The sequence below is a fragment of the Henckelia pumila genome, chromosome 2, assembly GCF_033568475.1.
Source record: "Henckelia pumila isolate YLH828 chromosome 2, ASM3356847v2, whole genome shotgun sequence".
Lineage (NCBI taxonomy): Eukaryota > Viridiplantae > Streptophyta > Magnoliopsida > Lamiales > Gesneriaceae > Henckelia > Henckelia pumila.
The window spans coordinates 111,710,303-111,735,069 of record NC_133121.1 but is presented as its reverse complement, the minus strand read 5'-3'; the positions used below and the strand labels follow the sequence as shown (position 1 = coordinate 111,735,069).

Genomic DNA, 24,767 nt, shown 5'->3' with positions numbered 1-24,767 from the left:
AGATCTGATATTGCATGTGTTATGATCTAGAAAAGAAAACATTAAAGTTCATGCATGTTCCTCACGTTTTTGCACTTCATGGCTCGGTTTTGCACTATTTTTGGACATGGCTTGGTTCAAACTGCTGGCTGATTGTTCATGAGTCTAGGTTGGTTCATAGGGGTCGGTTTAGGCAAGGTGGTTCACGGCTGGAAGGGCTGGAACCAAGGGAAAAGGGGCTGGGACAGTAGCTAGGCGGGCAGAGGGAGCTGTCTGGTTTATGGGCCTTGGCCGAGCCATGCAAGGCTTGGCTCGGGCCAGGCCTGGTCTGAGTGATGCACTTGGACCCTGGGGTGGTCCAGGTGCCAGAGCTCCGGCCTTTGGTGGCCGGAGCTGGTCGGAACATGTAAAGTATCATGGGTTGTCCAGAAAAGGGGCCTGCACAGGTTGCATGGGGTTTAGGGGCCTTGGCCGAGCCATGCAAGGCTTGGCTCGAGCCAGGCTTGGTCCAAGGGTTGCACCTAGACCCTGGGGTGGTCCAGGTGTCGGAGCTCCGGCCATGGGTGGCCGGATCTGGTCAGAAAGTTAAGGGGAGTAAGGGTTGTTCCATGGGAGGGGCTGCGTGGGGTTTCTTGGGATTTAGGGGCTGTGGCCGAGCCAAGCAGGGATTGGCTCGAGCCAGGCCCCAGGCTGGGGTTGCACCTGGACCCTGGGGTGGTCCTATTGCTGGAGCTCCGGCCGGTGGTGGCCGGAGCAAGGTGTTTAAGGGGCTAAGGCGGCAGCTGCCACAAGGGGGTTTGAGAATAGGTTAGGGTCGGGTTCGATGGTTTCAAGTGAGCCGGGCTCGGGTCTTTGAGTCCGAGTCCGGGTTGGGTCAAGTCTTGATGGGTCAAAATATTTTTAGTCCGGGTCTAGATTTTATTATTTGGGCTTAAGTCTCTTATTTTAATTAATTAATTAAGTGTTTAAGTTAGTAATTTATGGGTTGGACTCGATTAAATTAATTAATTAGACTAATTTAATGGGCTTTAATAATTATTGAGGTGAGCCCACTAATTTGTCATGGACCGTGTGATCCATGAGAATTATTGGGTCAAGCTGTGTCGGATTTAATAATTTTATCGGTCTAATTTATAGGTTAATGATTAGTTAATAATTTTATTAATTCAACTTTAAGTTAATAAGTTGATGAGCCTAAATTATGTTTTAAGTGAGCCCATTAGTTTCTCATGGGTCTGGGGCCCATGAAGCTAATTGGACCAGATCAGATTGGGCTTTTGGGTTTTTGGGCCAGTCTAGGAATTTTTGAGTTTAAGTCTAGAGCTCAGCAGCTCGAACAAGTCCTTGAAAAAATAAATGTCCGTAAATATATATTTAATTCATGCATGCATTTTTATTAGATATATAAGTATGATTTTTAAGAAAATAAATTAAATATATACTAGAACACTTATTTCCGCATATATTTTATTATTATAGATTTTTAGTATATGCATGGATTTTACGTTTAAGTATTTATTTTTTAAGTTTTCATGAATTTTGTGAAAGAAATATTATTTAGGAATTTTATTATGGCATTCTTATAAATTATTATTTAGTAATTAATTTGAAGTATTTAATTGCATGTGTGTTCTATTATTGTACTTATTGTGTTTATGTATATTAACTTAAGGAAAATTATTTTTAAGTATGATATATATATGTATGGGCATATATATATTTATATTCATTATTTTATTATTAGAGAGTTAAAAAAAAATTAGTAGGAGTTCTAGGATGTTTCACGTGTAGTCATGAGTTCTTTCACAGTTGCGTGTCTTTCTGATCGAGTTTGAACACCGTATAACTCTTTCAGATGAAAGTGAATGTCAGCAGCATTCGCAGCATCCTCGAACCGCCTTTGCAGTTCATTCGACATAGAAGCCAGGATGTAGCTCTTAGCTTGGAGATCATGGTCCCACCACTTCTCAAGCTTGGCTAACTCAGTCTCACTGATGTTAGGAGCTGCTTCATTCGGTGGCTTCTTTTCAAGCACATACGCAATCCTCTCAGAGTTTAGAACAATCTTTAGATTTCTTAGCCAGTCTTGATAATTAGTTCCGGTTAGCTTGTTTTGTTCAAGAATAGCAGAAAGTGAATTGCGTGTCGACATCTTAAAAATACTGAAATTGAAAAACAGATAATCGTTACTAATTATTTTAAAATAATTATAAGATATAAAATATGGACTTTAATTTTATAAATTTTCTCCCACTATTTTTACATTTTCACCACCCTCTGATGAAAAACGAGAAATCGTATTTCCTTAGTGAGCACGTAGAGTCCAATCTAGACAACTATGATCTCGAATAATATCAGCCAATCATAATTTCTAAAAGGTAGAGCCCAATTGCATCTCCATGCAACCTCTACGTGTTTCGTCTCACTCTTGATAAGAACCCAATAATATGACGTCGTTTATCTTCGAGTGTCAAGCCGACCCATCAATGTTGAATCGTAGTAGACGGTCTCCATGAGTTCCCTCAATAATATGAGCCGAAGTCATGGGAGTTCCACCCAATTCACATCACCTATGTCAGTGGAAGTCACAGCTTTCCGGCGTCCAGGTCTCCCCAATAATATGAGCCAGACACTGACCGCGGGTAGCGTTCATCATGCAACCACCGTTTGAAGATAAGAATAAATTAAACTCTTTTAATTTTTACTTTTATGGCTTGATATAAATTTTGAATCATATTCAAAATGAGGGATTTTAATTTTGAAATTGTCTCATCATTTTATTTAAAATCGTGTGCCATGAGTTTGTATGTTTGCCGGATTCATGCATCTATATTATCGAATAATATACATACATGCATATTACTATATATCGCATATATCATAATATGACAATTAAATAAGGATGATCGATTGCCAATACTATTTGATCCATGCGAAGCGTGGATCAAGGTCCAAATCCTAGGTAAATGCAGGGATGCAAATGCAACTTATTAAATAAGCTTCCAATATTTTACATGTCGTCTTCTTGATCATCGGGTCCACCATCTTCCAATCTTGATCTCCCACTATTACAAATATTTACATTTGAATAGCCATGGCACATAAGGGATACATATCAAGGGGTGGGAACGAGCCATAAACCAGGCTCACTTTAATTTTATCAAATAAAATTATACAAGTTGAGACATGAAAAATATCCTAGCATACACCTAGCACATTGGTCATGGCTCTCGATCATCCTTCATGCATATAATATCACATATTATATAACTCATCAATTTCATGTATCTTGTAATTTTATCACTAACCGCCACAATTATTAATTGAATTAACAAATTAAATAAACTCATTTATTTAATTTCTAATTAATTCAATAATAATTGATTTTCTTGTAAACCCTTTTACTATAAATAATTAAAATCACATTCTAATTATTTATTTCATAAAAAAATAATTTTCAAAACCGCATCGGGATCGAAACATTTTCGATCCCACGGTCGGACTGCCCAAAATATTTCGAACAGCCCACCACCTAGCCCGTATGCTGCCTGAACAATTCGGACAGCTTGCAAGTTAGACTGCAATTCACATAATTGCATTTAATAATAGGGCTCGCAAATGCAATCATGACTATTATTATCATTATTATATATATATATATATATCTATATATGATTATATATACATATCGCATATGCATATATATATACACATATCTATATATAATAAAATATATAATAACAATAATATAAATATATATATATATATATATCTATATGTGTATATATATATATATATCGTAATAAATATACACACATATCTATACATATAATTGATTATAATAATATATATCCATTGTCGATTGAATATATTATTATAAAATATATCTATATATGTATATATATATATATCGTAATATATATGTATACATACATATATCTATAATTATAATATATATCTATATACGTACATATATATATATATCGTAATATATATACATACGTACATATATCAATATATATACAATTTATAATATATATCTATATACGTATATATATATATATATTTCAATATATATATATACATACATATATCTATATATATATATATATAAATTATAAAAATAATTTTTTATGGTGTAGCGATTTTGAAATATTTTTTTATGCGGTTAAAAATTAAAAATGCTCAACATGAAATAAACCATACGATATAGAGAACCTGGCTCTGATACCACTGTTGGATCTTGGATCTCTATCATGCCCAAGACGCCGCGAAAGTTTAAAATTTTAATTTTTGACATTCAAAATATTCTTGGACACTCGTATGGTTTAAATAAAGTTCATAGGGTGTTAAAAGATTGATACCTATCAATCTTAAAAGATTGACGATGGCTCCAACTATTTTGAAACAATTTCGAAATAGCTCTTGTTGTAAATCCCTACGAACAATCAACTGGATTTTTCCTCCTTTTTCCAAATCAGGTCCACGACCGGATTTCCTGTCCCTCTTCTAAATTGCACTTAAAATAAGAAAAAAAATTTCGTTGAAAAATGAAGAAGACTGGAAGGAAGAGAGCTTCGAGCAGCGGAGAGAAGAAACAATTTCTTCCGTCGGCTGATGAACCAGAAGAGCGAGGAGAGAATTAAGCAATTCACAACTTTTTCTATTCCTCTCTGCCCCTCCTTTTTAATTCGTTCACCCCAATCAATCTGAAATATTGATTGGGGTTGAGTAAATGAGTTGTCGGGAGACAACTCATTTACTCATTTTTTTTTTAAAAAATAAATTATAATAATATAATATATTATTATAAACATAAGGTCCCACATCCATAAATATATATTTATTATATATATCCATATATATATATCATATATATATATATATATGCATTTATATATATATTGAGTGAGTCCTTAAATCCGAGTCCAACTCGGAAAAATTAATTAAACTCTTTTAATTAATTTTTGCTCTCAAAATTTCTATAAGCCTTTATAAACCATTTATAAAGCTTATCTATCGATCCAGTCAAATTTATTCATCATACATTCAACTTTTTGAATTTATTATCTCAACGGGAACAGGGAAACCAATACTTGTGTAACCCTCAATGGTTCAGGGATACAGCTAGCTGTGGGTCCAGACTTACCCTTATTAGCCTCATTCTATGCATCAACTCCTTGATCATAAAATGTCAGAACTCATTTCTGATTTAACCCATCGAATCATAGTAAGAGCGTTAAGTAGCACCGCCCCATGATTCCCTAGGTATCACTGATAGTGCCTGCAAGAACCAGTCGATTATAGTTAACGTACAGTACAGTCCCTTCAACTCATATATCCCGATCAAAACTGCAACCATTGGTTCATCGAGGGTTGCATGTGAATTTCGATAACGATGTGATGTCTTTGAGAATACATAGTGGCATCGCATGTATAACTTGGTAAACACTTTACTCTACTACACATCTTACACTCTGGCCAGAGATTCCATGCACTATTATCTCATTTTATCACATAGGATATCCACACCCATAGGTGAGCGGTAAATCCCCGACTACAATGCACTGGCTCCTACATGTGTCGCAACTGTACCCAACCTCGCCACCTGATGACCCTCATGGAGTCGATAAACGAGTCAAAGTAAAGTCCTAGCATGTAGAGCCTCAGTGTTGTCCCGGGTCGTAAGGATTAATGATGTACAACTATAACCACGAACTTATCCACTCGATGAATGATAACCACTTGGGAAGTCCGAGGGAGGGTAGTTCAGTAAACTCATCGTATGAGCACCAATCTGTATGATTGAACATCTATATGTCCATACCAATGAAACGTGGTACACATCATCACAGATTCTAGTCTCGAGCTCGAGCGATCCTTATCCTTATTTTGGACGGCTCAATCGACTAGGAACTTGATTTAGAATATACAGTAATTAATAATATGTGTTTCATGATTGTCATCACATGTACAACCTCATATCTTACTATAGTATATTCAAGGTCTTTATCTATGCAACTTGCATTGGTATACAGATAAAGAAAATGCCAGATAAAAGATTAATTATATTAAAATAAAGATTGTTATTACACTTGAGTCAATAAAATCACTGACCAACATTTGGCTTGCAGGGCATCTACTCTAACATTTGTTTCTATAACATAAAATACACCGATTTTTGAGATTTTGAATCTACCTGCAACACCTGGACGTACAATATTCGAAATTAAGTTTAATCACGACTTTTTGAATATGTATACGAATAATACGATGTCATGTTCTGGAGATGGGGGCATCGCAAATTCACAATATTACCATGACATATATAAACAGTTTTTTTTTTTTTTTAACGTTTTCGATATTAATATAGAATCTCACATTTTTATTTAGATTTTCACTCGGAAATTATTATACATTAAACAAAATCACTATATATGAACCTGGGCAAGACACAAATTTAAAGAATAAGCTAAACCTCTTGCCTTTTCTTTTTGTATTATAACCATGTTGTCGCCAAGACAATTAGGCTTAGTGTTATCATACTCCCACAATATTGAGCACCACAAATCAAAAGGCCGACTCTAAAACCGATTGGGCCGGTTAATTTTAAAAATTTTACCTGAACCTGAAATTAATTATATATGGGTCGGAATGTTATATCATATATGATGGCTAACTATGTAATTTTATTATATTAACAAAAAAATGTTTGAACATCTCGTAATTAATTTAATTTGATTTTTGATTTACTCTTTTACTACTCTGGGATTTGTAATTATATGAACATATCCCACCTAAGCCCAAATCCCTCCCCTTAGTTGTCAGAAAGGATTTGATCCAATTAAGTTGGATCAAGTGAAATTCGTTCCATAATTTTTAATAAGAAGCGGTCCGATATATACTCTGTTGGTTCTTGTTCGTGGAATCGTCTCTAGAATCTCTATTAAACATTACATAAATATCAAAGAAAACATTTTGTATATATAAACGTGAAATATAAAATGAAAGCTGAAAAATAAGAAAGGTAAACTATAAACAAGAATTTGATGATTTGAAATATGGAATAAAAAACTGAATTTTGCTTAAATATTAGATGATTGCATGTGTTCCATGTCCGAAAAGAATGAATGGGGATTGAAACTGCATTAATTCATTCTACATATGGCTTGAAACATGTAAGTGTTCAACATAAAAATTGAAGCGTATTTGAAAGTGAGGCAAAGGAACTGATTTAATACATGAAATGGTTCGTATATCGACCCATTTTTTAGAAAATATTCGTGGTAACGGAAAGTACTCATCTTCTATCTTCGACCAACAACATCCACTTAAGTTAGAATATCTTTATATCTATTACTATTATATTAAGTGAGAGCACCCTTTAAAAACTACTTTTGGTATGTCATTTTACTTTCCCACAACTTTTCTCCTTTTATTCCATTACCTTCTCTCTCCCATAACCAACTTCTCCCCTTATATTTTGACCCCTTAAAAAAACATTTTTTTAAGTCAAAAAGAGCTTTTTCAAAAGCAAATAATAACAGCTTAAAAAAGCACTTATTTTAAAAAATCTCTGCAAAATTCAAACGAACTTTTTATCACATCTCCTATTCTCTCTCCCAATATATCATTCTCTATCTCTCCCATAACCAACTTCTTCCCTTATATTTTTAATATTCATTTATCACGTTATACATGTAACAAGTTTATATCATATATGACTAGTATATATTAAAAGTTGAGACTCTTAGTGATCCGACTTCATGACACCAAATAATTTTTACAAAAATATTTATTTCCACTTAAAAAAAAATTAAATTTACTCGTAACTACCACATCTATCCACTTTAAAAAATTCAAATATTATCTTTGACAAATAAAATATTCATATAATATTTTAAAAAAATTATATATTTATTCTTTTACACACGTAACACGTGTGCTCTGTCACTAATATATATAATTAATTGGTGTGTCAAGTATTTATTAGAACGAGCTAGAGGTCAAGGATCCCTTAATTAATTAATTATAAATTCTCCCCATTTTTCGCCAATGGAAATTATTTATTTTGGGATACCCACCCAAATATAAAATATTATATTTTTACAAATGTCTCTTGCCTTTATTAAATTAAATTATATATATATGAAATGAGTATTTATTCCTACAAAATTACTTAAGTATTTAAAAAAGATTTATTTAAGTCTTTTGACTTTCTTGAACTTGAAGTTACTTGGTGATAAAGTTTAATATCATTTCCTTAATTAATTAGTATATTTGAGATATTATTGTATTTTATCATAATATTTACTATATCTCATATCTAATTGATTATTATTCCTTAATTATCTTTGTAGATTTGATTTGATTTGATTTTGTAGATTTAATTTGATCAAGAAGAAATAAGATAAAGTTTACATAAATGATTTGTTATGCGAACTTCAGCCAACATGCATCAATGTCTTTCGCTATATATATATATACACACACACACATCGATGAACTTAATTAGTGTACAGTCTTGTTGTACCAACCTAGTGATCCAATTAAGTTGGATCAAGTGAATTTTGGTCACATGATCTTTAATAAGAATGAAGCGGCCGGCCGATATATGTAACTGTGTTTGGTTCTTGTAAGTGCATGGGTACACAAAAACTGGCCCAAAAATATATTTTTTCTTTTAAGTTTTTCAATATCGTAGCATTAATGTAGTTATAAGACATGAATTATATATATTTTTTATGGGTGAAAAAGAAGAGAACTATAATTAAATTGCTTGCGTCATGCACGGGAACTTTGGCTGGGAATGGTATAGATTTCCCAAAAAACTTTAAAGAGAGAAATTAACACAAAACACATATGATCGATCAACATATATATTAAATGTACGTAATTTCAATCAATGAGAATAACATAATTCAGTATTTAATCTAGCAAGAATCTCTAAAACATAGCAAATGAGGATAAAAAGACGTCACCTGGAAACTATATATATATATATATATATATATATATATATATATATATATATATATGCATGGTTCTAATTAATTGATTACTAGATAGCTAGCAGGCTGCAGGCATCTGAAAACGGCAAAAGGGGCAAAATCGACTAGTCATAAACCATCTTGTAATGCAATTCCCGTGAAACATATGAGAGCACGGAGTATAGACACCCTCGCTACCGACTTGGAAATCTTCCAAACAGATGGAGCAGGTTTCATTCAAACAAGTAATAAGCTTGCTTTTCAAAGATACTAATTGTTGTTGGGTAGTACTAGGAATAATCATGGTAGGCCTTGCGCTCTCCGTCGAGTTTTGGAGTTCTACACGATATCCAAACCTAACTTTTTTGTGCCGCACAATGAAACGAATGCCAAGATTCAAGTGATTGTCGGAGGGACACATGGAGGTAACGAGAATATCCCATGCTTTGGCCAGATTTTCTCGATCAGATTTTGATAAACGATATCCCACGAGGCCTCGATTCACTGCACGCAACATCTTTTCTTTAATTTGGAGTTACTGATGATCTTGGGGATTGAACTGGATTGTTTTTTCACCTAACTTAATCCAATCATATCCCTCAGGCTCCATTTCCCTCGAAATATTATATATTTGCGATGTATGTGTTCACCATAAAAATTGAAGACTACTTGAAAGTGAGGCAAAGGAACTGATTTAATACTTGTAGTGGCTCGTATATCCCACTTTCGAGAAAATTCGTGGTAACGAAAAGTACTCATCTTCTACCTTCAACCAACACAAAACCCAACCAAGAATTAATATCTTTTCTATATTATAAAAGTTGAAGTCCTTAAGACTAAATAATTTTTATAAAAATATATATATGTCCACTTAAAACAAATTTAAATTTACTCATAGCTACCACATTTTATCCACTTTCAAAAATTCAAATATTATCTTTGACATATCAAAGATTCATATATTATTTAAGAAAATTCAACAAGTACTCATCTTCTACCTTCAATCAACACACAACCTAAGCTAGATTAATTGGTCGATCTCATGTGAAATATTACAACGAACGAGAGGCCAATGAACCCGTATAAATTAATTCTCCCCATTTTCCTCCAATGGAAATTATTTATTTTTGGAATACCCACCCAAATATACAATATTCTATTTTTACAAATATCTCTTGCCTTTATTAATAAATTAAGTAATTAAGCGTGGCTGGGATATATATATATATATATATATATATATATATACACACACATATATATAATTTTAACAAAATTTCTTCCTTTTATTAAATATAATATTTATTGAATTATATATATATGAAAGGAATATTTATTTCTACAAAATTCCTTAAATATTTAAAAAATATTTATTTAAGTCTTTTGCTTTTCTTGGACTTGAAGTTATTTGGTGATAAAGTTTAATATTATTTTCTTAGTTAGTATATTTGAGATATTATTGTATTTTATCATAATATTTACTTATCTCATATCTAATTATTTTTATTCCTTATCTTTGTATATTTGATTTGATTTTGTTGATTTGATTTGATCAAAAAGAAATAAGATCAAGTTTACATAAATGATTTGTTTACTCTGATATCATATGCGAACTTCATTTTAATTATTATGTACGTGTAGTTTAAAAACATTATATATATATATGCAATGTCCCGCCTAACAATTACAAACTAAAATTTAATTTCTATGGGTTTTCTGAGCTATATATATGCATGCAACGATGAACTTAATTAGTGTACATTATTGAAAGCCTGGTTAGTTAGCATGGATAAGGGGTGCTTGATCATTGATCGTGAGCCATAATTCTTTGTTTAATTAATTTCCAATTCTTTAATTTTTGGCTCTTACTTTGTCTGTTTGCTATAATCGTTTTCGTCATGCTTTGCCAAAAGAAAATAATACCGATTAGTAGTGGGAATATTTTGCTTCTTTTATCTTAAATAAATAATAATAATAAAACTGATGTCGAGTTTCAACAAAATATTTAATAGTATTTTCTTGTACAAAAACTTATGTAATAATTAATATCGTCTCACAAATTAATTTTTAAAACGAATCTTCATCCTTACTCGATTTATAAAATATATTACTTTTTACACCCAAAAAAAATTATTTTTTCTCTACATGTATAATCACATAACAAAAATAGACGAATGTCGAGTGGTGAGAGTTTGCATGTTTGTGGGTTTGAAAATTTTCTTATGTTACTATCCCTACATGTAAGAAATGCGAAGCACGAGATTTTAATTTTACACCGTTTTGTAACATAACATTTACGTTCCGGACGGGTTTGATATTGATTGTAATGAATTGCTGCAAAATGTCCTATATTAATTATAGTCAAACTCTACGAGCCCAAGTTTGGAACTCTCATCGGACTTGTAGGATTTAGGCCCAATGTTTTTTGTTACCACATTTATTTCAGAATTTTATTGTCCGACTTGGTTTTAGCTCAATATGATCCCAAAGTTTGGATGGACTTGTAGGTTTATGCCCCACTGTTTTTGTTGGCACATTTATTTTAGGATTGCCCAGTTTGGTTCAGCCCAAGGCTGGTCCAACGGTGATAGGACTCTAGCTTTAAATAATTTTTATTTTAAAATATATTTAAAAAAAAAGAAAAGAAAAATTGTTGTTTAAATTCCCCTAACCCAGTGTGTTTGGTTCCATGGATTTCATGAAATTTGGTGGGATTTGGATTTTCAAATTCCATTTTGAGCGTTTAGTATAATGGAATTTAAAAATGGGATTGGTGTTTGGTGGGGTTTGATGAGATTTGATATAACTAAATGAAATCTTGGAAAAAATGAAAATATTTCATAGAATTTCATGGGATTTGGGTTATACACACAAAATAATTTTTTTTTTCTTTTCAAACCAACTAAAAATATCATGTCCTCAAAAAATAATACATTTAATTCATAAATATTTTATCATACAATTGAAAAAATTATTTCGAAACCATTTTAAAATATTTGTATATTTTAAAAATTATGTAGATTTTTTTTAACAATTAATTTCAATTATTTTTAATGCTAAAAACTTAATTTATCATTATTTGATGACTTTATCTCAATTTTATTTTGATGAAATTTTTTTCATTATCAAAAAATTTATTCACGAAAAATAAATATTTTTTTTAATATTTATAAATTATTTTATTAAATACAATGTATAAAAAAAATATATGTGACTATTAAATATTATTAATAAGAAAGATATTTTAAAAAAAAAAAGTAAAACAAAAAATTTAAAATTTAAAATTAGATTAATTTTAAGTATCAAATCCAATTTCTAAATAACATTAGCCAAACACTAAAATTGAATTCTAAATACAATAATTCCAATTCCAAATACAATTCCAAATCCAATTCCAATTTCCATTTTTTACTATTCCAAACACAATGTAAGCCGAATAAAGTGAAGTGAAAGGAGGAAAGAGGGTTAGAGCGGAGGATTGGGATTTCTCCGAGGGTGGTTGCCCCTCCCTCTAATTAACCTATGATTTCTTCCATTTTCAGACCCAAACAAACAAACAGCCCTTATTCTCTGCGGAAGCAAAAGCAGAGATCTTTCTCAGGGGAATCGCACTTTGTTCTTACCTCTGATTCCTCTATGGATTTGCTTCGATCGTATGTTTCTCGAGTTTGATCCTCGAGCCTACTAATCGCATCTACGAGGAGAAGTGCTGCATGTGTTACGATACTACGGTATTTACTTTCTCCTTTTTTTTTTTATTTTTCAAAAAATTTTAATACATAAATTCGCATGCATAATTAAGGAAATTAATTATTTAAAATTTATATTTGGGTTAAATAACATTTATGTGTTATTATGTGAAATATATGCATGATTTAAATGTATTTTAGCATTTAACCCGTAATTATGGTATTTTTAGATTTTTAAGGAATTAATTGTTTTGAGGAATTAATTGTTTTGATCGCGTAGACGGGACCGTGGACGGACGAGATACCAAAATTCTTAGCCAAAAATATTTTATGAGTTTTATGAGCCTTAAAATAATATTTTAAGATATTTTGTCAAGAAAATTTTAGTATTTAGTTATATATTTATTTAAGGGTGGATTTTTAGTCAAAATAAGTCATTTTATGAACTTTTATTAATTTTTAAAAATCCTCTATATTAATATTTCGAGATTTGAGATATTTTATCAGATTGTTATTGTTATTTGAGAGTTTAAAATATTTTGTTTAAGGTATAATATCTTTCTATTGAGTAATATCTATTATTATTCAATTATCTACCAATAATTTAAACCTAAATCACTCCCTAATCTATTCCCAAACCCCATCAGCCAACACTCAGCACTCTCACCCCCCATCCCACGCCTTCAGCAGAAAACTTCAAGCCCCATAGCCGATGAAGCTCTAGTTTTGAAGGTTTTTGGTCCGTTCGTCGTCCCGGAGACCCGTAAACGCATCAACTCTCGTCAAATAAATTCAAGGTATGTTTAAATCTTTCTTTTGGCCACCATATAAGCTATTATGCATGAATGATATTTTTGTTTCAGAATTTATTAGCCATGGTTCGAAATTATTGCAAGTATGAATGAATTGTTGCATGTTTTGGTGCATTCATGATCATAACTTGTTTTTGGCCTTGCATGGTTTGGTCCAGAGGCTAGGGCTCGAGTCAGAGGCGGGCTAGGGTCCTAGGAAGCGAGCCATGATTGGATTACAGGGCTGGAGTCGGCTAGGTTCAGGTCTAGAGTCGAGTTGGTCAAAGAGCTGCAGTTTAGGGTTTCTGAGAAAAAGCCTTCGCCTTCTTGGCTTGGGCCATGGCTCGGGCTGAGCCATGGTGGGTTAGGACCGCCCAGATGTGGGCTACGTCTGGGCGGCGGCGCTCCGGCAAGGGGCGGCGGCGCTCTGGCCAGGGGCGGCCGGAGCTGGCCGGCAGCAGGCCAAGAAGGCCTGCTGCTCGCGGCCGAGAGAGGAAGAAAGGGGGGGCTTGGGTTTGGGGTTTGGGGGTTGCTGGGTCAGGTCAGGGTGATCTGGGTCGGGTCTGTAGAGTAGTGGGTCGGTTCAGGTCGGTACGGGTCCGGGTTAGGTGGTCCGGGCTCGAGTATTTTAATTTTTAAATATATTATGTTTTAATTAGTTTTTGGGCCAATTAATTAGAAATAAAATTATTTGGGCTTCCAAATAATTTTATTTGGGCTTTTTAAAATTATTTTTAAATTAGCCCAATGATTTTATGGGCTTGGGAGCCCATGAGAATTTTTGGGTCAGTCGGTGGATTTTTGGGCCAGTCTAGAATTTTATTGGGTTTAATTAAATAAATGGGCTTAAATATTTTTATTTAGGCCCAGTTAAGTTAATCAAGTTATTTGGGCTAAGATATGATTATTGGGCTTTAATTTTAATATAATGGACTTAGAGTGAGTGACCAGCAGTCTTGACCAACCCTTGAAAAATAAATAAGTTCGGAATATATATTTAATTATTTTATGCATAAATTTTATATTTTAAGTATAAGTATATTTATTATGAAAATAAATTAAATATATATTACGGACATATTTTCAGTGCATGCATTCATGAAATTTCTTATGTATATAATTATGTAAATGATGAGGAATAAAATATTTTGGTGGAAATTGAAGTATGTGTGACATAGGGGTGGTTTTCCACCATATTATTCGGTAGTTTTACTACCATAGGGGTGGTTATCCACCATATGATTCGATAGTTTACTACCATAGGAGGTGATTTATCACCGCCATCGTACGTTGGTTCATGAGACTGATCAGTCGACACATGCGCGTCACACTTATGGATAGGACCATCTGCAGGTTTCAAAAGCATTGCTCAATTATGTTATATATGATGAAGAAATAATATGTTTATGATTATGGTTATGATTCAGTTTATGATTCAGCAGTTTTATTATGTGATGAAAATATTTCCATGCATGCTCATGTACATGTATATGTATTAGTAATTATGTGATGCATTATTTTTAACCTTGTTATAAAGGATTAGACATGTTGAGCCCCTAGGCTCACTACGCTTATATGGTGCAGGTGAGCATGATGATGTTTATGTAGCTCCTACCGGTGGTGAGAACTTATGAGCTCACGGAGCAGTGGACCCCGTGACCATCGCAGCTATTTAGATTATTATGTTGAGTTTTGAAACATGTTTTATTTTATTATTGTTTCCGCATATGAGTTTTCTTTTCAACAGCTTTGTTTATTATTTTAAATTGATGCATGAAACATTTTTAAGGATTTATTTATTTAATATTTTTCAGGTTATTTAAGAAAAAATATGTTATTTTTATATATATATATATGTATGGGCATGTATGTATAGTAGTATCATTTAAAAAAAAAAAAAAATTCCGCGTTTATTAGTAGTAGGCGTTTCATTTGGTATCAAAGCGCGGTCCTTGGAGGGTGTCCTACTGCCACGTGAATCTCAGAAATCCTACTACCGGTCTGTAAGTTTTAATTGTTTTCTTATGATTTATAAGGAGCATATGTAATGATTTAAGATTTTCATGTTATAAAAGTTTTAGAACCCTTAAGTTATGCATTGCGATTTACGTAAAGAAAATATGTGGTGGTGCAGAATGCCTCCGAGACAGATGAATAGGCGAGGGGGACCTCCACCTCCACCTCCACCTCTGCAGAATCCGCTTGCAGCATTGGAGCAGGCCAATGCGAATATGATGGCTGGGATTACTGCTCTGTTGGAGCAGCAGGCGGCACGTCCTAGGCTCACACATGATGAGGATGTTGCCGAGCGGTTCCAGAAGAAGGGACCTAAGGAGTTTGTCGGCACCACTGATCCACTCATTGCTGAGGGGTGGATTCGATCACTGGAGTCCATATTTGACTACATGGGGATCACTGATGCTGACAGGGTGAAGTGTGCAGTGTATATGATGAGAGGTGATGCAGCCTCTTGGTGGGAAGGTGCGGTTCGAGGTGTGAATCTACCTACATTGACTTGGATAGAGTTCAGACGCATGTTCTATGCCAAGTATTTCACTGAGGATGTGCGCAGTTGCATAATCCGGGAGTTTATGAGTCTCCGTCAGGGAGACAAGTCTGTGGTGGATTACATCACCCAATTCGAAAGAGGGTGTCGTTTCGTGCCTCTTATTGCTGACAGTGCGCCGGATAAGTTGAGGCAATTTGTGGATGGTTTGCGGGCTGACATCAAACATGACGTTCGCATGTTGGATGTCACTACTTATGAGGCGGCAGTTAGCAGAGCATTACGTTCTGAGGAAGGGAGGCGAGAGATGCAGCGAGAGCAGCAGAGTAAGAGGCAGTTTCAGCCAGGGTATCAGAGGGCGACTTCGCAGCCTCCTGCGAAGAAGCCGTATACTGGGCCGTCTAAGGGCCCGAATCAGCAGGGACAGCAGCAGAGGCCTCAGGGGCGTCAGCTACAGCAGCAGCAGAGGGGCGGGGCCCCTAATACTGGAGGAGTTCCGATCTACCCACAGTGTCAGAAGCCTCACACCGGGAAGTGTCTAGTGGGGTCCAATGTATGCTATGTTTGCAAGGAGCCAGAGCATGTTTCATATAACTGCCCGAAGAGGAAGAACACCACTGGGCGGGTGTTCGTCATGCAGGCTGAGGAGGCAAACCCAGATACCTCCTTAATCACCGGTATTTCCTAAACTTCTTCTTTTAAGAAATTTTTGGGAATTTACTTCATGAATTTAAATTGCATGAATTATCTGTTTGTTTGGTTAGCGTAGGATGTTCATGTTATTCGTGTTTAATTAAGAAAAATATTTTGTAACTTGTATTGGGAGAAAAGTAAGTTTAGTATGCGATTGCTGGGATTTTCTGCGTGCAGGGAGAATTCTAGTGGGAAGAAATTCCACGTTTGCGTTGCTAGATTCAGGAGCCACGCATTCGTTCATCTCCCTAGAGTTTATCAGGCGGGCTTGATATCGATTGTAATGAATTGCTGCAAAATGTCCTATATTAATTCTAGTCAAAACTCTATGAGCCCATGTTTGGAACTTTCTCATCGGACTTGTAGGTATTAGGCCCAATGTTTTTTGTTACCACATTTATTTCAGAAATTTATTGTCCGACTATGGTTTAGCTCAATATGAGCCCGTGTTTGGAAATTTCTCATGGATTGTAGGCTTAGGCCCACTGTTTTTTGTTGGCACATTTATTTCCCGACTTTGGTTTAGCCCAAGGCTGGCCCAACGGGTGATTTTCATAGGTATTAGGCCCAATGTTTTTTGTTACCACATTTATTTCAGAAATTTATTGTCCCGCTTCGGTTTAGCTCAACATGACCCCAAGTTTGGAAATTTCTCATGGATTGTAGGCTTAGGCCCACTGTTTTTTGTTGGCACATTTATTTCCAAACTTTGCTTTAGCCCAAGTATGGCCCAACGGGTGATTGTCATAGGTTATTAGGCCAATGTTTTTTGTTACCACATTTATTTCAGAATTTTATGGTCCGACTTGGTTTTAGCTCAATATGAGCCCAAAGTTTGGATATTTCTCATGGACTTGTAGGTTTAGGTCCACTGTCTTTTGTTGGCACATTTATCTTAGGATTTTATCGCCCCACTTTGGTTTAGCCCATGGCTGGCCCAACGGGGGATAGGACTCAGGCTTTAAATAATTTTTATTTAAAATATATATATAAAAAAAAAAAAGAAAAATTGTTGTTTAAATTCCCCAAACCCTAAGCCGGAGAAAGTGAAGTGAGAGGAGGAAAGAGGGTTAGAGCGGAGGATTGGGATTTCTCCGAGGGTGGTTGCCCCTCCCTCTAATTACCCTATGATTTCTTTCATTTTCAGACCCAAACAAACAAACAGCCCTTATTCTTTGCAGCAGCAGAAGCAAAAGCAGAGATCTTTTTAAGGGGAATCGCACTTTGTTCTTACCTCTGATTCCTTTTCCATTCTTGGTTGCATCATCTTCCGAGAGAAGATGATGAACTACAGATAGATATATATATATATACATGCAGATAATAATAATAATAACAATAATCGATGGAGGCTGTGATGAATCGTGTTCCTCTCGGGCAATCGGGTCAATCCGACCCGTATCTTGGCGTGGCAACCCACCTGGACGGCGTGGATCTGCACGATACCGGTGGTTTTGCAGCCATGGCGCCGTCGGATTCCCTTGCTTCGGATTTTTTTCCTCAGATCTGAGCCTCGATATTAATAATAATCAATTTTTTTTATTTTTTCATTTTCTGTTTATTTTTATATATCACATCAGTTAAATTAAAGATTTATTAAAACGTGGGTTGCCTTATTAAAAATAAGAATAAAAAAAAATTTATTGATATCTAATAATAATTTATTAAGGGTGGAAGATTAAAAAATTAATATTCTTATTGATGAAAATTATATTTTAAAAAATACAATCAAAAAACGTATTTTTTAAAAATTACAGTAAAAATTAAAGAGGACGAGGGTAAATTGGACTTTCTAGATCAGACAAAAACCTCGATTTTCTAGATTTGAAAAAAAAAAAGTTGTTACAACCAACGAATACACAATATAATTCGCTGAATTTTTAATAATAAAAACAAAAGAAAGAGACTGAAGGTGCAACGTATTTTATTATTATAATGTAAATTATTTAGATTTTGTGTAAAAAAATATTTAATATCAATTCTTAAATTATATATTACTTTGTTTCTTCTTTAAAATAAATCAAAAGTATAAATTGAAAAATCTAGAGTGAGAGTACCGATGGAGGGGTAAAATTGGAAAATGAAGTAATAACGATGCAAATAAAGTAAAGGGGCTCCTCCCTCAGATTGATTGAATCTCGCTCAGAAATGGAGAATGAGGGTTACGGTGAGATTTGGGGAATTTTGAAAGGGTGGTTGCCCCTCACTGTACACTTCCCATGATTTCTTCACTAAATTCCAACAGCCCTTGATAATATTAAAGCTGGGAATTATATATTATGCTACCAAACACAAACCTTTACTTAACTACATTTTTCGCTATTTTGCGGTGGCGACGGGGGTGACTTGTTTGATTCTGGAGGCTGTGATGATGGATCTTTCTGAGCTGAATCGGGCTAGGGAAGATCCGACCCGTATCTTGGCGGGGCGACCCGAGGGTCTGCAGCCATGGCGGCACGGATTCCCTTTGCCTGTTCATTTTACAACACATCTGAGCCTCCTTTTTTCACTCTTTTCTTTTTCTCCGTTTTTCTTTTCTTTTTCTAGATGATTTTAAAATAATTAATCATATATTATACTTTCTATAAATATGAATTATCGTAGTCATACTTGTTTTTCGAGGGGTGATTATCGGATGGAAAAGATTGGAGAGGAAATTATTATTATTATTATTATTATTAAACAGTCTCATTGTCATAGACATAGTAGTCATTTTCATATTCTTTTAATTAAATATAGGCAAACACTTGTATGCAACCGTTGCACGGGTCATATTCGTGTGACGGGTCTCTTATATGGGTTATCCATTAAAAAGTATTACATTTTATGTCAAAAATATTACTTATTATTATAAATATGGATAGGATTGACCCGTCTCACGAATGAGACCGTTGCACAGGAGTGTTACTCTTAAATATATGATGGATGACTAATATTTTTGGTAATATAATAATTACCCAAAGAAACCAATAAATGTATCGGTGTATATATTATATGGATCCGTTTGGAGTGAGTGATAATATAAATAATATAGAGATAAATAATATATTGTAATAAAAAATAAATAAATAAAAATAGTTAATATAAGAATTAATTTGATTGATAGATTTAATTGATTATATTTTATATAAAAATAGTAAATTATCATTTTATTTTTTTAATAATTAATAAAATATAAATAATATTATTTATAAGGGTAATATAGTAATTTAAATTTAATAATTTGATTGATGTAATATAAATAATTAATAATTTGATTGATGTTATATAAATAATTGAAAAATGGATAAATAATATAATAAAAAAGACATGAAACTAGATAAGATTATTAATACATATAAAAAGACATGAAACTAGATAAGATTATTAATACATAGATTAATAATTGAATTTATGAATATATATATATATATATATATATATATGGCTCAAATAAACCTAATACTCTACCACCCACGCTGGTCTTCGCCTCTTCGGACATAATTAATTAAGCACAAAAATGTCTGAAGACGGCGCACACATACTGGTGTTCCCTTATCCTGCGCAGGGGCACATGATACCCCTCCTAGACTTCACCCACCACCTCGCCACCCGCGGCCTCACCATAACCATACTCGTGACTCCTAAGAATCTCCCGCAGCTCAACCAACTCCTCTCCGATCACCCCACCGCCGTCACGCCCCTTGTTCTCCCTTTCCCTCCCCACCCACTAATCCCGCCCGGCGTGGAAAACACCGTCGATCTCCCCGCCGGAGGATTCCGCACCATGCTGTGCGCCATGGGTCGACTCCACGATCCTTTACTCCACTGGTTTCGCAGCCACGCATCGCCGCCGGTGGCTATCGTTTCCGACATGTTCTTGGGGTGGACCAACCACCTCGCACGTGAGCTTAACATAACCAGGTATTGTTTCTACCCCTCTGGCGCTTTGGGTATGTCTCTAGTTCACTGTTTATGGCGTGAAATGCCCAAGAGGGCAAACGCTGACGATACGGTGGAATTCACCAAAATCCCGAATTCCCCGGTTTATCCCTGGTGGCAGCTGTCGCCAGTTTACAGAAGCTATGTTGAGGGAAACCCAGATTCGGAATTCATTAAAGATTCGTTTCGGGCAAATCTGGCTAGTCACGGGGCGGTGTTCAACACCTTTAGGGAATTGGAAAGTGTTTATTTGGATCATCTTGCGAGAGAATTAGGCCATGATAGGGTCTTGTCGGTCGGGCCGCTTTTGCCATCCGATGAAGTCGGGCCGGCGGAGAGAGGTCGGTCCATTACGGTGTCGGCTACGGACATCGACTCATGGCTGGACAAGTGCGATGATCATACGGTAGTTTATGTGTGTTTCGGGAGCCAGGCTGTGTTGAACAATAAGCAGATGGAGGAGCTAGCCCTTGGATTGGAGAAAAGTGGGGAAAGGTTCATTTTATCTGTCAAGGGTCCAACGAAGGGGCATGCAAATCAAGAAGACTACGGCATGATACCTCCCGGGTTTGAGGATCGTACAGCCGGGAGGGGACTCGTGATCCAGGGGTGGGCGCCGCAGGTGAAGATACTGAAGCATAAAGCTGTGGCGGCGTTTCTAACACACTGTGGATGGAATTCGACACTGGAGGGCATCGTGTGTGGAGTGCCGATGTTGGCATGGCCTATGGGGGCTGACCAATTTGCTAATGCTAATTTGCTTGTGGACGAGTTAAATGTGGCAATTAGGGTATGTGAAGGGGCAGAGACCGTGCCTGGGTCGGATGATTTAGCACGGATTTTGGCCTTAACAAGCAGCGAAAGGTGGATTGAGAAAAGGGTTCGTGCCGCTGAATTGAGCAAGGCTGCCACCGATGCAATCAAAGGAGGGGGGAGTTCATTCAAGAATTTGGATGATTTTGTTGCTCATTTATCTAAATAATAGTGTGCGCATCAGTATGTGTAATTTGAAAATTTTGGACTTGTAAGAAACTTCATAACATCGCACAAATAATGCTATAAAGAAATTAAACCAAACTCAAGTAGAGCACACAGAACGTACGTATACTACAAGACCTTTACTAGGTTGAGTTTTACTCGGTCTCAAATGTTAAATATCAAGATACAAGAGAACCAAATCAATCACCCCCGCCATATTATGCCAATGCAACTTACAAGATGGTGCAACATTGATTGGTCTTTTTAGCTTGCTTGTAGAACATCTGTTTCAAGAGACCCGAAGAAAACCGTTATTAGAAGATAGAGAAAAGTTGGACTTGAACGAAGAGTGAAATAAGAGTGTGTGGTTCATCCATTGGCGACGTATTGAAAATTAGAGTGTTGACATTGCATGTAAAACTCTTGGGAATGTGTTTGGAAACGAGGGAAAGCAGCAAAACTAAATACACGAACCTGTGAGGCTGCACTTAGATCGGAACTTTTCTCTACCAAACTGTCTAGCTTCTCACCTCGTGCCAGGACACTGTCGATAGTCTTGTGCTGAGATGAAACCAAAATGTAGATTACATAACAATTATGGTTTAAACAAGGTGCAAAACGAAGGAAAAGAAGAAAACATCGATTTCATGTAAATACCAATGCGTTAAATAATTGACGTTGCTCCGATGAGTTTAAGAAGAAGAGTTTAAGAAGACGACTAGTTTTAATTTCTAAACAAAGATTCAAAATTCAAACTTCGGGAGCTAAAACCTACTTGTATATGGCCAAATACTGAAATCGGGAAACATCCAAATAGATGACACCGGTGCTAAAATTGGAAGAGAACACTCACAAGAATAATTTTGGTTTCATCCAATTCACGCTGAATTCTCAGCAGCTTGTCGGCCTCAGCAGGGTCCTGAACAGTTTAAGCTAAACAAGTTGAGACAAAAAGTAATAAGCATAAAGCAACAGATATATATTTGCGAGCACTTGTTTGGGTCGTTGCACAATGATAAACTTTTGAAAATCACATGGGAAGATGGTGATGAGATCCACTGCTGGCAAGTGATCTCATTAATGATAGTGCCTCTGCTTTAAAAAAACATTAGGCACAGAGACTTTCAATACCTGAAACTTGGCGATTGCCTCAGTTAAATAGGGCCATGGTTGAGTACTATCGGCTTGGACAGTTTTCCATGAATCACCAAAGTTCGCCATGTATTCATCCAATACCTGAAAAATAATCATAACCTTCCTAACTTGAGACTAGTCAATAGAAGAATAACTATCTCAATGATTTCCGAACGACTATCACCTGGTTGAGTAATGAAAATGCACTCCGGACTGGATAGTGATCATCCATAAAACCCAACGAGATCAAGCCATTCTTGTTGTACGCATGAACCATGTATTCTGATTTCCAGTGGAATCAATCAACGTTGTCAAATTTAATCGATAAACTACAACAGATGAAAATTTTAACAAAGAAAGGAAAAATGCCAAGTTCATGGATAGCAATATGTGTTCCACATGAAACTTAATTCAAACAGCCACGAAACTAACATTATCAGATTCTTCCAAAAAACAAATCACTGAGGAAAGCTTGCACGTTCGATATAGTCCATACGGACGGAAAGCAAAACATAATAATAACCTATGAAGTACTCTCTCTGCCTTCTCTTCCTATCCAATACAAGCACCCAGAATCCTTAAAGTTCTTTAGTCCTATCTAAACTAGTTAGCTGCTCATAAAGGGGCAAAACAATCTTGCACCCTAAGTAAGCAATAATTATTTCCAAAAACATGAGTTTCGGGCCTTTTGCAATATTTCCAACCTTCGAGTAACGAAAACTTCAGAAATCATAGCTATTGCTAAAAAATTGTGCGAAGGGAATGATGATTAAAGCTACTTCATCATCAAACACGATTGTTATACTATTTCAGGTTGCCCAAAAATCACCCATGAATTGAAGTGTATTCCATTAACACGAGTGATTGTCTAGGACCAACGATTCATGAGACAATAATACTGTAAATCATTCAAAACCAAACCCCCCGCAATTCCCTTCGCAATCATCAATTCAAACAAACAATTTACAAGAACAGAGAACAAAACAACAATTTCCCATTCATTACAATCCAAAGATCGAACCTTCATGCTGTACGGACTGGCGTTGTCCGGGAGGGGTCCGTTTCGCCACGGTCCGACCCACGAAAACGACGAACTCCCTTACGCTGGGCCGTTGGAAAAACCCGAAACTGGTTAGATCCGACGCGTTCGCCAGGATCACCGGATCCGAACCAGCCGGGTCACATTTTAGTACCATCAAAGCCGTGATCTTCACCATTTTCTTGGAGTTTCGGTTAACCCACCTCCCGCCGTCAACAATTTCTACCCTTTTTTTCTCGATTTGTTGGCGAAATTCCAGAGAAGACAATACAGATGTTAATGAGAAAGTGGAGATCAAGAGTCCGCGTGAGACCACAGCTTAATCTTGAAACAAACGATTCAATTCGATGCGCCTGAGTTTGGGAAATGGATGATATATGTCGGCAATGTTTGGGATTCTGAGAGACATGTAGGCACTTGTGATGTTTATATTCTCCTTTTTGTTTTATTATTTTTATTATATATATATATATATATATTACTTAATTATGAAGATAAACTTTGTTAAATTGGATAAATGATGTGGGTCAATCTATAAACTCAGCATAAGTGATTATGAAGAATCTTTAAATTTTACAAAAATTATCTAACTTATTAAAGAATATCTACAGTCATTTATTATAAGTGATTATGATAATCTTTAAATTTTACAAAAATTATCTAACTTATTAAAGAATATCTACAGTCATTTATTTTTAGAGATTGAAAACACTATTTAAAAAAATATTAATTAAAAAAAATCAAATACTACTCATCAAACATGTGCTACAATCTCTAGGCTCGATAAGAAAACGTTGATTACGAAAAATCAAATACTACTCATAAAAAATGTGCTACAATCTATAGGCTGAAGGCTCGATAGAAAATGTTGATTAAAGAAATCAAATATTATTGATCAACCATCTCATCTACTCGATCAACTCTATATCTCATGATTATAATTAAAATATAATAAGTTTAATAAAAATGGGCATATAATAGTACTAGGTTATTGGTAAATATATGTGTATATGTTTTTACTTGATTGACTTTCGCTATTAAACATTT

At 35.0% G+C, this 24,767-nt stretch overlaps 3 protein-coding genes across 3 annotated transcripts; 1 reads left to right on the top strand and 2 right to left on the bottom strand.

Annotated features, from left to right (window-relative positions):
• Positions 1-1,750: 1,750 nt before the first annotated feature.
• On the bottom strand, positions 1,751-2,131 carry LOC140878174 (uncharacterized). Its single transcript, XM_073281786.1, has one exon. The coding sequence runs from the start codon at positions 2,129-2,131 to the stop codon at positions 1,751-1,753; it is 381 nt and encodes a 126-aa protein (XP_073137887.1).
• Positions 2,132-20,107: 17,976 nt separating this feature from the next.
• LOC140879907 (UDP-glycosyltransferase 89B2) lies at positions 20,108-21,561 on the top strand. The gene has a single exon (XM_073283869.1). The coding sequence runs from the start codon at positions 20,148-20,150 to the stop codon at positions 21,549-21,551; it is 1,404 nt and encodes a 467-aa protein (XP_073139970.1). The 5' UTR covers positions 20,108-20,147; the 3' UTR covers positions 21,552-21,561.
• A 59-nt stretch (positions 21,562-21,620) lies between these two features.
• Positions 21,621-24,145, bottom strand: LOC140879908 (VAMP-like protein YKT61). The gene is made up of 6 exons (XM_073283870.1): positions 23,703-24,145; positions 22,866-22,963; positions 22,679-22,783; positions 22,401-22,466; positions 22,022-22,108; positions 21,621-21,831 (listed from the first exon to the last, which is right to left on the bottom strand). The coding sequence occupies exons 1-6, from the start codon at positions 23,896-23,898 to the stop codon at positions 21,781-21,783; spliced, it is 603 nt and encodes a 200-aa protein (XP_073139971.1). The 5' UTR covers positions 23,899-24,145; the 3' UTR covers positions 21,621-21,780.
• Positions 24,146-24,767: the final 622 nt, after the last annotated feature.

What these genes read in the sequence shown, in the direction of transcription:
- LOC140879907 (XM_073283869.1), top strand. Translation starts at nt 20,148, where the DNA reads ATGTCTGAAGACGGCGCACACATACTGGTGTTCCCTTATCCTGCGCAG.
- LOC140879908 (XM_073283870.1), bottom strand. Translation starts at nt 23,898, where the DNA reads ATGGTGAAGATCACGGCTTTGATGGTACTAAAATGTGACCCGGCTGGT. An exon ending in AGGCAATCGCCAAGTTTCAG is followed by an intron (nt 22,467 to 22,678) that starts GTATTGAAAGTC and finishes TAAACTGTTCAG; the next exon opens with GACCCTGCTGAGGCCGACAA. An exon ending in ATCTAAGTGCAGCCTCACAG is followed by an intron (nt 21,832 to 22,021) that starts GTTCGTGTATTT and finishes CTCTTGAAACAG; the next exon opens with ATGTTCTACAAGCAAGCTAA.
- LOC140878174 (XM_073281786.1), bottom strand. Translation starts at nt 2,131, where the DNA reads ATGTCGACACGCAATTCACTTTCTGCTATTCTTGAACAAAACAAGCTA.